This window comes from Galeopterus variegatus, unplaced genomic scaffold (genome assembly GCF_000696425.1).
Source record: "Galeopterus variegatus unplaced genomic scaffold, G_variegatus-3.0.2 Scaffold523, whole genome shotgun sequence".
Lineage (NCBI taxonomy): Eukaryota > Metazoa > Chordata > Mammalia > Dermoptera > Cynocephalidae > Galeopterus > Galeopterus variegatus.
Window position 1 is genome coordinate 291,889 of NW_007726634.1, and position 19,185 is coordinate 311,073.

Sequence of the window (19,185 nt, forward strand, 5' to 3'; positions counted from 1 at the left end):
GAAAATCTCAGTGTGAGACCATGATGCATTATAACACATTTCCATTGATCCTGCATCTCCAACATCTGGTTTTGCTTTTATTATGCAATGAAAATATAAAATTTAATATAAAATGGCAGAGAAAGAATTGAGAAGACATCACAAATTAAGTAGACTGATCATTAATCTTTTTAAAAATACATTCTAGCATTTTCAAGGCCATTAAGGAGAAAAACCAAAATTTAAAAAAGTAAATAGTAGATTCTTGAGACTTAAAATTATACAAAGTGAACTAAATAAAACTATTCCATAAAATATACTGTTGAACGTGAGAAGTACATGACTTATTTTTAAGTTGACTATGATCCTTCATAATACATTTTGGGAAATGCTTTAAAGTCAAGCTCCACATGAATCTGATGTTCCTGCTTTCACTTTTTTGGAGTTCCCCAATATTGTTATTCTCTTACCCTGAACAGTGCTGGGAGTAAATGAGAGGAGCAACAACAGACACCACAAATCTTCAAAGTCAAATTGAATAAGTAAAATGTTATATTTTATAAATTCTAGGGCAGCAAAATATTAGGACTTCTTTTATGGCAAAGGTTCTATATGGAATAGAAACATAATTGACCAATGGGCAATTTACACATAATACGAGAGTACCTCAAAAAGTTCCATGGAAAAATGAAATTAAAAGATAATACGACCTACTGGCCAGACACACACAAAAACCCCCCAAAAACACAAAACAAAAGATAATATGAATCTTTCCAGGAACTTTTTGAAGACCACTGTACACTATGTGGAAAGAACTGCTGGTCATTTTCAAACATTTAGGTAGATAGGCAGATGACACATATATACACACAAACATACATATACAACACAAACACATTATATATAAATTACCAGGATACAGACTGACATATCAGTATATGCCAGCAATTCTTTCCACATACATGTATGCCTATGAAACACTACACTGTCAGATCAAGATCCAAGCATTTTGAAGCCCTACTTCTCTCCTTGCTTCAAGTGGGTTTAAAAAAATGTATCTTTTAAAAACAATTGATCATAAACTCTTACATGTACTGAATATACCATTATACTGGAACTCCTTATTAACTAGTTCTAAAAGAACATTATGGAAAAAACCCCCACAGATTAATACAAATTTATGTAAGCATGTAAGCAAAGATATTTCTGATTTCAAATAGTTTTAAAACTTCTACAATATATTGTTATTTGGGAACTTTCTGGAATATGAATGGCAGATTTACTCAACAGAAAAATTTCAAGTACTGTATTTAACCTATAACACATGAAGCCTCTGTAATTTGGACTATAATTTGACCATGCTATAGAAATATACTAAGTTCCTTCTGAAAATTAAATCCCTTAAGAAAGCAGTTAATATAAATTTCTATATTATAATCATTACACTCAATATAAATTCTACTGAGATGAAGTTTTATTCTAAAGCAATATTATGATACTCTTCATTTGATTTAGCTATATTTGTCCTATTCTTTAGGCAACAGATAAAATGAGAATAACATAGTCAATAACATCAATGATATTCTTCCTCAGAAGAAAGAACCTGCAATTAGGGATGTATTATTTTAAGTTATCAAATGGAAAAACAACAAAAAAATTGGAGGAAAGTCTTTATTCAATACTTCTAGTACAACCAATAGGAAACATCCTCTCCCCATAAAACCCACCAACACTATACTGCATTAAAAAAAGAAAAAAAGAAAAAAAAAAATCAAAAAAGCCCTTTTCAGTATTTCTAGTTTCACTTCTCACTTTAACAGAATCTTCATAAAGGATAATTTTTTTCTAAGGTAAAATCCCAACTGTTTTTGGACTTAAAATATTGTAGTTACTTTTGTTTAAAAAAACAAAAAACAAAAAACAAAAAAACCAATAAAATCAGCTTAAAATAAATTTATTGTACAATACAAAAAGTAGGCATACTAGAAAATAAAGATATACATTATTAAATATACAAAGCAAATGAAAGAAAGCTAAACAACACAAACGTTTTAATCCAAACACTAAGATAAAATGCACAACATTTATGCTAAAAACAAAGTATTTCAGGAAGAATATGCATTTCAAATGAAATGTTAATGATGCCAAAAAAAAAAAAGAGAGAGCAAAGTATTTCAGGAAGAATATGCATTTCAAATGAAATGTTAATGATGCCAAAAAAAAAAAAGAGAGAGAGAGAGAGAAAGAAATAAAGAAAAATGAATATGCTATCTTGTAAATGCTTGAATATCAAGAATCAGTAATGGCATGAAACATTAAACCCAAGAATAGGGTACTTTTCAAGAACTTTATTTGAAAAGTTATTAACAACACTCAAAGAATCAAAATATGTCCTTAAAACTGGCAAAGCTTTTCTTGTCTTTCCTTTTTTAAGTTTGAGGGCCTATTCACAATATCTTACCTCTTCTTCCATTAATACCTTCCTATAAAAATTTCTGGATGCTTGGTCTTAACAACAGTCTCTAAACACAGTAGCTTAGATAACTCTACTTCATTCCTAAGTGTGCATTTAAGCCTTACCAACATATTAGTAAGTGCCACAAATTAATACCCTAATTTTGAAATCTATACAAATATGCAAACAATATGAAAACTAAATCTTCATTTTATGAAGTAAAATCAACCTCCAAATGAAGTAGTAACATGTAATAATTTAGAGCATAGGGGAAAAAAATTAAGCCTTTTTCAAATTAAGGCATTCAATGGCCCAAACTATAAATGGCTCTAGTGGAACGAACACAAATGTGCTGCAGTGGCAAGGTCCTGAGAACATCCAATTAGGATAAGTATTTGAACATTAGAAGAACATTAAAGTAACCATAGAATTCTTAGTAAAATCCTCTAAACCTTAATATACAAGCATTAAAAAGTAAATTTAATAATTAATGTAGCCCAGAAGGATTCTGACCAGCAACTGTGGGAGAGAACTTCTTTTCCCTAATATCACAGTTCCCAAACGCAAGACATCATATGTTTAATATTTTCTCTATCTACATTGCACCTAGTATTCACTAGTGTACTAGTAAATTTAGTATTCACTAAATTACTCAGTGAAATCTTTTTTGCTACATTCAATTTATTTTTACAGACTTTGCCTTACCACATATAAGCCATCATGCTAAGAAACCATCAAGTTTTCCTTATAAACCCTACTCCATAACCAAATTTACAAGTTCAGAAAATAACTGGAAAACAAACCAACAAATTTGAAACTATGGGGAACTGTGGGGAAAATCAGAGTGGTATATGGAAGAAGGTAGAAGTGTGAATAGGTCCTATAGAATTTTACAATCACTTTGCCAAGACAGACTTTGAATACTATGAATTATTATTTGAAATCAGGTTGTATAGAACCCATAGTTCTTCTCTTAAAAACAAGATTCTCAATATTGCATTTTTATAACTGAACAAAGGATTCAGATCTAACAGATACTTTAGTAGGATACTTACTGCCTTCAGACTAAATTCATTTCCTAAGCACTCTAAAAGAGTTCAAATAGAACAAACTTTATCAGATGTTATAACTTATCACAAAAGTAATTATTCATTAGCATTTATGAAATTATTAGGATAATAAAATTATTAAAAGCTAAAAACCAATATTTGCCATTCATACTTAAATAAAACATATTATGTGGATAATACGAAAATAAAATTGTATAAGTGAACATTTCACTTGAAAACACTGTCTGTCTCTCTGTGTAACTAACCATTATAGCTTTTTAACAATGAAACATGTCATTATCTCATATCTGAAATCTTTGGCTGGAATGTTTTAGTACTATAAGACATTCCTGTACATTGACAATTCTGACAGAACATAGGAGTTGCAAAGAAAGTTAAGAAGACATTTTAAAGTGATTGATAAAATTTTGAATGAATTTTTAAAAATGTAAAGCCATTCTATCAGTAAAAATGGCATAAATGTAAAGGTAAGCTAATTTTATAATCTACTTCTATTTTAAGTAAAATAATTTGGGACCCATTATTTTGCCCTTTTAGTTTTGTATTCAGCATAAAAGTACTTTTCCTCTATAGACATCACGTCACTTTTAGACTGAAGAAAAAACAAAATGCAACAAAATGTACAAGTTCAATTTGTGGGTTTTAGAACTGAGAAATTACAATTTTCTATTACTATTTTAAAGTGGAATTATCTGACTATATAATTAAAATTTTAATTACATCAAGAAATCTTAAAAGAAAATTTTCCTTTTTGTATTTTTTTAAAATAAAGCCAATTGCTTTATTTACTCGTAAATACTTTTTTAAAAGACCAATAAATCCATATTTTAATCTATTATCTTTACACAAAGATTAAAAGACAAAAAAAAAGCTCTATGGCTCCAGCACCCAAGATTGAGAACACAAAAACTCAAATAAATATTTATAGTTTGCAAAAAAGCTAAAGATACTTGAAAGATTAAATGAAGAAACATTCTGAAACTAGAACCCATTTCTTTAGCTTTTCTCTCCCAGACTTTCCATTCTATATACTACAGTTGTAGAGATGTCCTCATTTGACTCAGGTGACACTTTTTTCCACACTGTCTCTTTTAAAGCAAGTTCTTGTTGGAGACTTTCATAGTCCAATGGTCCAAAGGAATGCTAGTTGTTCAAGCAACACATATAATTTATTAGTGCACTTGAGTGAAGAAAGGTCCAAGCTATAAAATGGTATTTTTCAATGAATGTTAATAAAATCTGTGAACATTTTACCCACCACCATCTGACATTTTGTTCCATGTCACCCATTTCAACTCCCATGGATGTTTCTATTCTATTGTCTTTGCTTAATCTCATATATTATTCAAAAGTTAACCTTGATCAGAACTAACAAAAATTTAGTTTGGCACTAACTAATGAAAATTTACTCAGCATGTATTAAAAATATTTTCTGCTTACAAGTGCTTCATGTTCAAGTCTACTTAGGTAATTTTACTATAAACATTTTCTATGTGAGATGCAGAGAAACTGAATTAAAATTTTCAACACAAGTCTCTCAGTCCAGTGAGAAACTACATAGACCAAAAATTTAAGACCTGACTCTTAATACTAGCTCTAAAAAACGAACACATATGTGCAATACTATGAAGCAAAACACACTGATAATAAACAAATAGGACTTTAAGGGTATAAGGAATATTACATTAAACAGTCTTTTAAGAAATATTTCATCGGGCCAGCCCGGTGGCGCACTGGAGAGTGCGCCGCTTGGGAGTGCGGTGGCACTCCCGCCGAGGGTTCGGATCCCATGTGGAGACCAGTTCCCGCTCACTGGCTGAGCGCGGTGCGGGCGCAACACCGAGGGTTGCGATCCCGTTGCCGGTCCCCGGTACGGGCGCGACACCGAGGGTTGCGATCCCGTTACCGGTCAGTAAAAAAAGACAAAAAGGAAAAAAAAAAAAAAGAAATATTTCATCTACAGTGGCCTATAAAGCTTACTGTGAGGCTTCAAAAGTCTCTAATGTTATTACAGTCTCTTTCCTATTTACGTATCCAATTACACAGTAGGCAAGGAGATGAAATAAACTTCAATTCATGACTATAACTGACAAATATTGAGTAAAAAATAAGGCTTTCTTTTTACTTAGATTTATAGCATATAGCACTTTCCAATGTCTTTTAACACAATGAATTTTTAAAATCTTGCTTAAAATACCAGAAAACCAGGAGGTAAAACCCAGTCACTAGGCTAACTAGTTCCAATTTACGTAACAAAATAGCAATATTTAATATCTATGTACTACGGATCCAGGATAAATATGACAACAATTTGTTTACAGTCATTTATGATTAGCAAAGATATGAGGAAAATTAAACTTTAGTTTTATTTAAACAGGCAAATCTCATTTTCTCTCTCTTAAAAAAATACATAATAATCTAAATAATTTTGCTTACCCTTTGATCACCACCTTCTCTTCGAGGATCAAGTTTTTTTGCAAAGTGTCTCAAATTATCATAGTTATGGAAATTACAAAGAGAAACAAGATCCTGTAAATAGTATACAGAACAGGTATAAGAAATTGGCTATTTACTGGCTGTGTTTATTCATATTTTAACAAACTATGCTCATACTGTCCAGCTTAACTATTTCATAGAAACAATCACTGCATGCTAATAAAGCAGCACGATACATCAAGAAGAAGATTAAAATCAGAAATAAGATACAGATACAAGTTTTGAGAACACTGCTTACTAGCATGACCTTAGAGCTCAGCCACTCAAATTGTCTAACTTTCATCTTCTATAAAATGGGGTTTATAATAACAGGCAACATAAAATAATTCTACCAAAAAACTGTAAAGGAATTTTCCATAAAAATATAAATAAGTATTCTGGTTACAATCTACTCTAATTTACTTTATATGCAATCCAATGCCATTCTCCAGTTTTTGTAAAACGTAAAAGACTGAAAATTAAATCAGAATTATAATTGAGTATGGTACTTAACATGTACTCTAGGAAGTAATAAGTATAAATAAAACCAGAAGCTGAAATATTAGCAAAAATTGGGTGACAACAAAATACTGAACTAATCAAGAACAGGAACAATTTTTAAAAATTTTTTATTTTTAAAATTTGAAGTGCTTACTTCCTCAATATATATATTCATTCCTCAGAGAATGAATATATATATATATATTCAACCATGCAGATTAAAGATAACACAATAAACTATAATAATTCTTAAAATATGTTGGGATTTGAATTACTCTACCAAGTTTAATATCTTTTGTTGAGCTTTTGAAAACTGAAGACTAATTATAACTATGAAAATTTAAAAAAAACCAAACAAATGTAATTTTCTATGAGAATAATTAAATGGGAGTTGTTTGGTAGAGACAAAATGAAGCTCCTCTAAGAGTATCTCTCCATGGCTAGCCAGTACTGGCACACAAGCAGGCAGAGTGTCAAGAGTCAATAAACTATAACAAATGGGTAAAAAAGCATAAAATCAACTTATACTCATATGATTACTATTTTCATTAAGAAAATATGCTTACGTGACAGAAGTGAATTCCCTTAACACTATTGCCCATCTTATCCAGAGGAGGAGACCAGCACATCATGCCCATGACGTTGGGAACAACTAAAAGAATGCCCCCAGCAACTCCCGATTTTGCAGGAAGACCAACCTGAAAATAATTCGATAAAATGAGCATTCATGTAAACATTTTAAAATAAAAACCATATGTCCAACAATAGGGAAATTGGTTTTAAAATTATGGTATATATCCATACAATAGAATTTCAACATTAAAAACGCAGATAAGGGCCGGCCCGTGGCTCACTCGGTAGAGTGCGGTGCTGATAACACCAAGGCCCCGGGTTCGGATCCCATATAGGGATGGCCGGTTCGCTCACTGGCTGAGTGTGGTGCTGACAACACCAAGTCAAGGGTTAAGATCCCCTTACTGGTCATCTTTAAAAAAAAAAAGTAGATAAATATTTGTCAACATGTTTATAATACAGTAAATGAGAAGGACAGCTATAAAATAGTCTGGGAAAGATCTGTCTATAGCAAATTTTTTTAAAGATACACTCTGAAGAGTTAAAGTAGTTACATCTAAATTGTGGGACTATTAATGTTTTTATATTATTCTTCTTAAACATACAGTCATGTGTCACAAAGTGATGTTTTGGTCAACGACGGACCACATATATGACGGTGGTCCCATAAGACTGCAATGGGTATACCATATAGCCTAGGTGTGTGGTAGGCTATACTATACAGATTTGTGTAAATACGCTTTATGGTATTCACACAATGATGAAATCCCTAACAACGCATTCCTCAGAACACATTCCCATTGCTAAAGCAATGCCATGACTGTATGTTCTAACTGTTCTAAAATAAACATGTATTGCTTTTAAATATAAAAAGTTATTTTCAAAAAATATTTTACAGCTAGAAAACAATAAGAAATTATATCTTCTTAAAAGATTTTCCATGGTATTCTGTCAGAGAAATATTTAAGGAATAGAGATGAAATGGTAATTCAAATTAATTCTCTTCAAAAACTTAAGTTTACATTATGCAAAACTTGAAAATGACTATGATAAAAGATAAAATTAATGTCATCAGGACAGTGTTCATTAATGGTTTACTAAAATTCAGACATTGTGTCTCTCAATAGAAGTACACCCATGAGGTAATCTTGCACAAACTAAACAAAACAAGCAAACAAAAGAACACCTGAATCAGATCTACCAATTTATAAGAAATTTAAGGGACAGTAGAATGCATGTAATCAGCAATATCTAGGCTGTAGTGGATTGAATTATGTCCCCCCAAAACTCATTGAAGCTTAAATTGTGTTCCCCAAGCTTTGTATTAGAAACTTAGCCCCCACTGTGACTGTTAAGAGGGTGGGAAATCCTATTATGGTAATTGAAAGCTGGAGCCTTGAAGAGGTGATTGGATTGTAGAACCGTGTAGTAGTGAAGATTAAAAATAGTGGTCAAGGGCGTGGTTCTGAGAGCTTTAAAAGAAGAAGAGAGTCTGTCTGTCTCTGGTCTCTCTGCTTCCATCATCTTGCGATGTTGAGACCCCTGGGTCACTATCATAACTACCACCAGATGGACTTTGGACTTCCCAGCCTCAGAAACTGTAAGCAATAAATGTCGTTTTTCTTTATAAATTACCCAGTCCCAAGTATTTTGTTATAAGCAGCGAAAATGGACTAATACAGAAAATTGGTACTGAGAGTGGGGTGTTACTTATAATAGATACTTGAAAATGTGGAAATGGCTTTGGAACTGGGTGTTGAGGAAAGGTTGGAGGAGTTTGGAGGACTCAGAAGAAGACAAAAAGACAAGAGAAAGTTTGGAATGTCTTAGAGATTGGTTAAATGGTACTGACCAGAATGCCGATAGAAATATGGATTGTAAAGACCATTCTAGTGAGGTCTCAGATAGAAATAAGGAGTTTATTGGAAACTGGGGCAAGGATCACCCTTGCTGTGAACTGGCAAGGAATTTGGCTGCATTCTATCCATGCCCTAAGACTTTGTGGAAGTTGGAACTTAAGAGTTGTGAACCAGAGTACTCAGCAGAAAAAATTTTTAAGCAGCAAAGCACTAAAGAAGCTGCATGGCTACTTGTAACAGCCTATGCTGAGTTATGGTGACAAAGGGATGACATAAAGCCAGAATTTAAAAGAGAAGCAGAACACAAAGATTTGTAAAATTTGTGGCCTGGCCACGTGGTAGAGAAGCAGAGAGCATTTTCAGAAGAAAAATGCAATGGTACTAAGAAGATTAACAGAAAAGTATAGGATTATCAAGAGAAGGGGGGAAAGGCCCTGAAGGCATTGAGAAGCTTCTGGGGCCAACTCTTCCCCTTCAGGCCCAAAGGCCTAGGGAGACAAAATGGTCTTGGAGAACAGGCCTGAGGTACCCTCCACAGCCTCACTGCTCAGGACCACCTCCAGAAACTGCTTCAAGCACCAGCACCCTGGATGCTTTGGCTACTCCAGCTGTGGCTAAATTGGCCCCAAGTGTGGCTGGACATGCAGCTTTGGAAAATACAAGCTGGAAGCCTTGGCTACATCCATGTGATGTTAGGTCTGCAGGCTTGTAGAATGCCAGAGGTGGGAAGGCTTGGAAGTCTCCACCCAGACTTCAAAGGATGTATGGAAAAGTCTGGGGTTCCAGGAATTAATCTGTCGCAGGGGTGGAGTCACTGCAGACAGCCTTCTCGAGAACAATGCCGAGCAGAAATGTGGGGTCAGAGTTGCAGCAGAGAAGCCCCAATAGTGCCATGTCTAGTGGAGCTGTGAGAGCAGGGCTGCCATGGAGACCCCAGATTTGTGGAGCTACCAGAATGGAACACCAGCCTGGGAGTGTTGAAGTGTGGCCTAAGACCAGGAAAACCGCAGGAGGGGAGTTGCCCAAGGACTTGGGGACACAATCCCCACACCAGAGGAGTGGAGAGGAGGTCAAACACGGAATCAAGGTATCTGATTTGCCAGCTTTGAGATTTAACGCCTGCCCTGCTGGGTTTCAGACTTGTTTGGGACCTGTTACCCTTTTCTTTTGGACTATTTCTTCCTTTTGGAATGGGAATATGTGCCCTATGTTTGTCCCACCATCATATCTTGGCAGTAGATAACTCATGTTGGTTTCACAGATGGGACTTTGAACTCTGGACTTTTGAGTTGAAATAAGTTGAGACTTTGGGGATGAAATGAGTTTATTTGCATGTGAAAAGGACATGAGTTTTGGGGGGCTAGGGGTGGAATGTAGTAAATTGAATTATGTCCCCCCAAAACTCACTGAAGCTTGAATTGTGTTCCCCAAGTTTGTATTAGAAACTTGGCCCCCACTGTGACTGTTAAGAGGGTGGGAAATCCTATTATGGTAATTGAAAGGTGGAGCCTTGAAGAGGTGATGGGATTATAGGACTGTGCAGTAGTGGAAAGATTAAAAATGATGGTCAAGGGCATGGTTCTAAGAGCTTTAAAAGAAGAGAAGAGTCTGTCTATCTGTCTCTCCCTCTCTCTCTCTCATTCTCTCTTTCTGCTTCCAACATCTTGCAATGTGAAACTCCTGGGTCACTGTCACCACCACCAGATGGACTTTGGACTTCCCATATGGTCAAGGGCATGGTTCTAAGAGCTTTAAAAGAAGAGAAGAGTCTGTCTATCTGTCTCTCTCTCTCTCTCTCTCATTCTCTCTTTCTGCTTCCACCATCTTGCAATGTGAAACTCCTGGGTCACTGTCGCCACCACCAGATGGACTTTGGACTTCCCAGCTTCAGAAACTATAAACAATAAATGTCATTTTTCTCTATAAATTACCCAGTTCAAGTATTGTGTTATAAGCAGCAAAAACAGACTAATATAGACTGTGGGAAATTGTTTCAACCAAAAACAAAAAAAAAAAGAAAGAAGCCAAAAGGACACTTACAGACTAAAAGAAAAAGGATAACAAAACCAATCTTAATGTATGGTCCTTATTTGCATCCCAAGTCAAAAAAACTGTAAAATAATAATAATTTATGAGATAATCCAGGAAATCTGAACACACTGACTAAATATTTTATAATATTATATTTAATGGTGATTTAAATTAATGATGATATTAAAGTTTTTAAGGTAATATTTAAGTGTTTATATGTAATAATGATACTGTTATGTTTTGTTAAGGGTCCTTATTTAGAATTACATATTAGAAATATGACAAAGATGGAGGAAGTAGATGTGCATACAGATGAAACAAGATTGGTCATGCATTCACAATTATTAAAGCTGAGTGATGGGTAACATTAAATGCATCTCTCTATTCTTATATGTTTGAAAATTTCCAAAATAAAAAAAATTTTTAGAACGGCATTATGACTTGACATGAGCAGAATGAAATAAGAAAACTCTATACATTTCACAAGTGGCAAATGTACACCAGAGTTTAAAGAAGCACATTTTTGTTAAGTTTTAATAACATATTTTCAGTCCTTTTAAACATCTATGGCTGTAGCCAAAGACAGTATACATTGCATCTATGCACTTTCTGAACTTAAGAAATTCTTTAGGTATGTAATCACCATAACGCTAAACATTAACAACTGAAAGTAAAGAAAGTCAGTACTAATCTTGTACAATGGAATGCCTTAAAAGCAGAAGTGATGAGGTTCTATAAATTAAACTTCTAAGTTCATAAGAACATCTGGTAGACTATTTAACTCTATTCCTTACTAATTCTGTAACAAATTAACCTTGAAAACAAGCCTCTCTCTCAAGAATTAATGTACAGCTTTAGTAGCAAAGTACAAACTACATTTTTAAAAGAACCAGCCCAGACTAGTTTCTTGCCAGAGAAAATTAAGATTAAACAATTACTTACATGGAAAGCAAACTGCCCAGAAAAATCATACATGCCGCAGGAATGCATCAAACTCAGTGTATTTCGAACTGCTTCAGGGCTCAGTACTCTTTCACCAGTAATTGGGCAGAAACCACCATTAGCCAGTGTTGCAGCCATCACACTGGCTGACTCACAAGTCACTTCAATGGAGCACAGCTAAAACAAAGAAAAAACTGAGCTCAAGTTAAGGCTATTACTTTCGGTATTACAGTCGACTTCTAAGATAATCTATTTTATCTGGTATTTCATATAGAACTGAAATATTTCTTCCAAAAAATTATTTCAATATAACTTGATGGCATTCCAAAGATTTTAATGACCAAAATTCTAGCCCCCTTAAGGTTTATCCTGATTTGCCAAAAGTTATTCTGTCTTTTGAATTTTATATTTGTATTCTTGATTTCCAACTCACAATTTTTTCACATTGGGCAGATGACAGACTGTGACTTGGACTTTCATCAAAATCTACTTCATTATCAACCTCCCTTATAAATTCTATAAGATTACTAAAAGGTTAAAACTAAAGCACCTTCAAAAGTAAGGACAGGCAAATGTAAGGTAAACTAGAATTTAACAATAATGTAGCTTCACATTACAGCTACATCAGTGGCACCAATGTTAAATCTGTAAGAATAAACTGAACTAAAAATATGGGGGAAGGGAGGATCTCCAGTGAGGCTGTCCTAAATTGAGTTCTATACCACAGCAGGTTATGTTTGTGATCCCACCCCCATGACGAATATTGACAACTCTAACTTAGAAGAAAACCCACTATGTGACACTGCAGAAGCGAACTAAACGATTTTTTCTCCTCTCACCAGTTAAGCCAGGGTAGAGTAGTAACAGAAATTACAAAAGATATCAAGACAGCTGAGAAACTGACACTTTAAAATGCCGAATAAGAGCTCTCTGATAAAGAAACAAATAGATTTTGCATTGTTTGGGAGAAGCTAAGAAAACAGCTCAATTTACAATCAGGAGAAACCAATTTCTGAGACTGTACATTTTTTTTTTTGGCACTTCCTAGTTTTTACTTAAAACATTATATTCTTCCCTATTACATTTTGAGGCATGAATTTTTAGGACATATAGACATGAGACTGCCTTTCATGACTACATTTTTTAGAAGCCAATGTAAAATGTATTTTCCTATAGCCTATAGCCAAGATCTCAGAGACACCTATATTTTGTAAAATGTGACATACCAATTTATATACACAGTTCATACAATTAAATTACCTGGAAATAGAAGTCTAATATACCAACCATGTCTGTGCCTTCTGGAAAACACTGAAAAAAACAGAAAGGCAATTAAAAATATAGGCACACGGGGGAAAGAAAATGCACATAAGTAAAAGAATACATTAAGATTAAATTTAAAATGTAAATAAATGTTTCATTTTGAGAATACAGCATGTAACCTATAAAAGAATATAAACATAAAATAACAAAGAACAATAAAGAAAAATTATATCATATCACATAAATTTCTAGATACTAGTTTAACTGACTATGATACACTGATTTCATAACTAAGTTATTGGACCAGCCACTTAAAATTTAAAAATCAAGGGCAATCAACACTAATCAGGTATTCTTCTTCTGAAAAAATAGATTAAACCTCAAGCAGGATTTATATTAATATAATCGAATATTTGAATACTGCCAGATACAAATCAGTTTAATAATATTAACAACTTGGTAACATTGACTCAAGAGTGTTTCGCAAAAACTTCTGCACCTTAAATAATAATAGGTAGTTGCTTAACAGCTATTGCTGAATTCTTATCATACATCTTCAAATATTTTATCAAATAAAAGATAATTTGAAATAAGAACAAAAATTGAAAAACCTTTTTTTCTTTCAAGTAATATCCTATTGCGAAATTTCGGTCTCCACTTTCTCTTTCAGACTGAAACCTAGAAGAAAAAAAAATTTTGTTCTATTCATTTACTTTCTACAAAAATGAAATTGTTCTTCAGTTTAATTTTTATAGCAAAGTACAGTATAAAAGAACACTAAACTAAGATTTGGGGTTGTTGAGTTCCAGTCTCAATTCTGTCAACAGGCTAGTAGTTACGTGGCCTTGGGCAACTCATATAAGTGATAATTCTTTCAGTCTTACCTTTCTCAGCTGTGAAAGGACTGAAATGAACTAAGGCCATTCTATGCTTCCTATTTTGTGAATAAAGAAGCTAATTTTTAAATTCTCAAATATTCCACCATTAAAATAAAGTGAAAATTTGCAGAATCCTCTGGCTGTCCAAAAGTACAGTAAATAGTCAATTCCAACAGAAGGAATCATGGAAATTTCACTGAGAGAGGGACACTTAAAATGGATCTTGCAGGACTCACTGGATTAACAGATTTCGGGGGGAGCCTAAACAGTGGTAAATTCCATGCAGCATGAACAAAGTTATAAAAGCGTGAAAGATAGGGACTTCATTGAAAAACGACAAATATCTGATATATCTGGGAAACCGTGTGGAACATGGAGAAGAGCAGAGAAACACCGAGGTAACAAAGGAGACTTGGACCAAATTATCAAGATCAATAAATGCCAAAGAATGTAATGGTTCCTGTTGCCCACAAAACAAAAGCCTGAAGGCTTTCAAAAAAGTTATCCTGTCAGAGTTACATTTTAGAGGATAACTCTGACATCAGTTTGGGAAAGGGGAAAAAGAAAGGATGAGTGATATATTAAGAGACTACTGTAATGAGAGCTATGGAATGACTGAACTTAGGCAGCAGTAATAGGAATGGAAGGACAGGTATGATCAAATATGCAAGCAGTTGAATAAGCCTGCCAATCTGATGGGAAAGAAGAGAGACAGGATAAAGTCTGGTACAAAGCCTGGATTTCTAACATGACCTTCTTTTTTTTTTTTTTTTTCTTTTCCCTTTTTGTCTTTTTTCGTGTCCTGCAACGGATTGCAACCCTCAGTGTCGCGCCCGTACCGGGCCGGGACCGGCAACGGGATTAAGGAGGTCAGAGTCTAACAGTCGTCATGTGGCAAAGATAAGTTCAATGAAATATGGTAATATGAGAGCACAGAAAAGAGACAAGATGAGATTCATGGAAAACTTCCCGGAAAAGATACCAAAGCTAATGAATTAACGGTAAGGAAGATAACCTGAAAACTCTGGCCCTGAAATGGGAAGCAGTGAGTACAAAATAAGAACAAAATAGCAGTTTGTATTCACATTAAAACTGTTTTAACATTTTTCTAATTGGAAGGGAACAATCAGACAAATTCAAATGGGAATATCCAATGTAGCCCATGGGGCAGATCTGGCCTGCTGCTTATTTTTATAAATCAAGTTTTATTGATTTATAAAATCAACAGAACACAGCTTGATATTGTCCATGGCTGCTTTCCTACTAAAAAAGCAGAATTGAATGCAACAGAGACCATATGGACTACAAGCCTAAAATATTTACTGTCTGGTTCTTCAAAGAAAAAAAATCAGTCAATCCCTGCTCTATAAAACAAGTGTCCTGCACTCTTCAAAAAAAGCCATTTAATAAAAACTTTTAAGCAAGGATTTAGAGCAGGGAGATTGCTCCAATTTAAAGAGAAAAAACATCTGTGAGGAAAAAATTAATCTTGTTCATGTCCTAACTGAAGAGGACCAATGATTAACAGCAAAAACAATAGTCAACACCACAGACACCTCAACTGGTTTAGCTTATAGGTTTCTGAGTGAAAAATTACAGTTGAGAAAACTTTCTGCTCCATGGGTGCCAAAACTGTTGCACCCAGATCAGCTGCAGACAAGAGCAGAGCTTTCAATGGAAATTTTAAACAAGTGGGATCAAGATCCTGAAGCATTTGTTCAAAGAATTGTAACAGGAGATGAAACATGGCTTTACCCATACAATCTAGAAGACAAAGCACAATCAAAGCCATGGCTACCAGGAGGTGGAAGTGGTCCAGTCAAAGCAGAAGCAGACCAGTCAAGAGAAAAGGTGATGGCAACAGTTTTTTGTGATGCTGAAGACATTTTGCTTGTTGACTTTCTGGAGGGCCAAAGAATGATAATATCTGCTTATGATGAGAGTGTTTTGAAAAAGTTAGCCAAACTTTAGCAGAAAAACACCAGGGAAAGCTTCACCAGAGAGTCCTTCTCCACCACATCAGTGTTCCTGCTCACTCCTCTCATCAAACAAGGGCAATTTTGCGAGTTTCAATGCAACATCATTAAGCATCCCCCTTACAGTCCTGATTTGGCTCTGACTTTTTTCTTTCCCAATCTTAAAAAATCATTGTAAAAAAGACTGCATTAACACAATTAAATTCCCAGGACCCTCAGTTCTTTAGGGATGGACTAAATGGCAGGCATCATTGCTTACAGAAGTTTCTTGAACTTGATGGAGCTTATGTTGAAAAATAAAGTTGTATTTTAATTTTTATCTTTTAATTCCATTTCTCCATGAACTTTTTGAAGTCCCCTCATGTTTTTGAGGTAGACAGTCCCTTCCAACTGCACATCTGAACATTTCTATGGTCAGAAAAATACTACTTGGATATGGAAAAATTCTTGTCAACTTGCCATAGTTTTTTTTTTTTTTTTTTTTTTTTTTTTTTTTTTTTTTTTTTTTAAATCAACGTAACATAGATAAAGGACTTACTCCTCAGCAATTAACACAGTGCCTGGCACATAGTTCAGCTCATCAAATACTATCTCAAGTGCCTATTATCTGCCAGATAACGAGGACACATAAATTAATTGGAAGACACAAAACTCCACGTCTTAAGGAGGTCAGAGTCTAACAGTCGTCATGTGGCAAAGATAAGTTCAATGAAATATGGTAATATGAGAGCACAGAAAAGAGACAAGATGAGATTCATGGAAAACTTCCTGGAAAAGATACCAAAGCTAATGAATTAACGGTAAGGAAGATAACCTGAAAACTCTGGCCCTGAAATGGGAAGCAGTGAGTACAAAATAAGAACAAAATAGCAGTTTGTATTCACATTAAAACTGTTTTAACATTTTTCTAATTGGAAGGGAACAATCAGACAAATTCAAATGGGAATATCCAATGTAGCCCATGGGGCAGATCTGGCCTGCTGCTTATTTTTATAAATCAAGTTTTATTGATTTATAAAATCAACAGAACACAGCTTGATATTGTCCATGGCTGCTTTCCTACTAAAAAAGCAGAATTGAATGCAACAGAGACCATATGGACTACAAGCCTAAAATATTTACTGTCTGGTTCTTCAAAGAAAAAAAATCAGTCAATCCCTGCTCTATAAAACAAGTGTCCTGCACTCTTCAAAAAAAGCCATTTAATAAAAACTTTTAAGCAAGGATTTAGAGCAGGGAGATTGCTCCAATTTAAAGAGAAAAAACAGATATAATAACAAATGCAATGCATGAACCTTGATTAGTTCCTAAATTTAAAAAAAAAATTAATGTCATATTTTAAAATTAATGTTCTTAAGTATGTTAATGGTATGGTGGTTATGCAGGAGAATATCCTTATTCTTAGGAAATACATTGTGAGTTATTTAAGGGCAAGGTGCCATGATGTCTACAACTTAATTTCAAGTAGTTTAGCAAAAAAAAAAAACCAACAATGTAGGTGTATAATTTACCTATATACGTACAGATTTACATATATACTTGTATTTTTATCTATCTAAAGAGAGGTTAAGAAAAATCAAATGAGACAAAATATCAATCAGGGACTGTAAGTGAAATATTCTAGATATTCATTGTTTATTCTTTCAACTTTTTTGTAGACCTGCAAATTTCAAAATGAAAAACTGGGATAAAGATCAAGTTAGCCAGGCAGAGAGAGATAAGACAGGTATTATAGGCAAAGAGAAAACTGAATAAGCACCAGTAATTTGAGGTAAATTTGGAGTCCCTTCTGATTGTATGATTACTTATAAAAAGTTGATTTAAACTATTTAAAGCATTTCTAAGTGTTTCTATTATGTAATTTAGAAATCATTCGTTTTTCTCTAATGCCCAAATTTTAAGTAATCATTTATTCACTGAAGTCCTGACCGAGAGAGCAGATTAATTATAAATACAGTATATATAATATATATATACAGTATATATATATATATATATAAAGTAACAAAACAGTATTTAAGATAAAATTCTATAATCTAGATTTTCAAATTTAATTCAGAGCAGATTAATTATAAATACAGTATATATAATATATATATACAGTATATATATATATATAAAAAGTAACAAAACAGTATTTAAGATAAAATTCTATAATCTAGATTTTCAAATTTAATTCAAAGAGGCTTGACCCACAGTAAAAACCAAAGTCACAAATCAGACTCACGTTGCATTACTGAATCCAACATATTCATTACCAGCCATCTTATTCAAAAACTGCATCACCTATAAACCAAAATTAGGAAGTATTAGTAACCAAAGAACAAATACATAAACAATGTAGCATGAAAACTAAATTCTATGTTGTACTTACATAGTCAAATTTTTCAGCATTATTTACTCCTTGCTGCAAAGGAATAAGAGACATAAATATGTTAATATAGGCACCACCACAACTAAGTTATAAGCTAGTATAACATCAAAATTTCAAGCAGCTACCATTACAATTAATACATGGCATTAGTACTTTTAAATCTAGTAAATGCTTCTAAAGTAACTTATTTATATAAACTTTTTTTGCATGTTCTTTAACACCCACATGTTGAGAATGGATCAGAATTAGAAAGAGAATGCTTTATTTTAAGCATAGCTTTACCTAACCCAAAGTTACAGAATTTTAAATACAAGTTATCTTGAATCCCTTATCTCTCATGACAGCACATAATATGCTAAAATGTATGTTATTTATTTAATTTCATATTTTTAAAAACAAAGTTTCGCCCTTAAAAAATAATTAAGAACAATCTACTTACATATTTTTAAAACTCTTAAACCAATATTAGCATTAGAAAAATGAGTTATGTTGCAAAACTAATCTTTTATAATTCTAGTATATGCAGACATTATTGATACATATTAGTGTAGAGAAAGCTCTACCCTTAATATCTCTCACTTGTTATAATAATAATTGAACTAAAAAAATATATTTGAATAGTCTCTAAAAGATTAGCTGTGACTGTATTTAGCATTATGCCAATTCAGAGTATGGAAGATGTATTGTTTCATTGCTTCTATTTCTGACATGTTATCTAATGCAAATGTCAATAGGAAAAACCTATGTAATGTAGATCAGTTCAAGTAGCCAAATGGTTTCATTTTACCTCGGCGAAGTTTACAAAGCAG

At 33.4% G+C, this 19,185-nt stretch overlaps 1 protein-coding gene across 1 annotated transcript in view; it reads right to left on the reverse strand.

Annotated features, from left to right (window-relative positions):
- Positions 1–19,185, reverse strand: part of GLS (glutaminase) — a 78,927-nt gene that overhangs the window by 21,702 nt on the left and 38,040 nt on the right. The window contains 7 exon segments of the mRNA XM_008569671.1: positions 5,941–6,033; positions 7,047–7,178; positions 11,886–12,062; positions 13,146–13,196; positions 13,760–13,826; positions 18,230–18,288; positions 18,377–18,409. Coding sequence (XP_008567893.1) covers positions 5,941–6,033; positions 7,047–7,178; positions 11,886–12,062; positions 13,146–13,196; positions 13,760–13,826; positions 18,230–18,288; positions 18,377–18,409 — 612 coding nt within the window.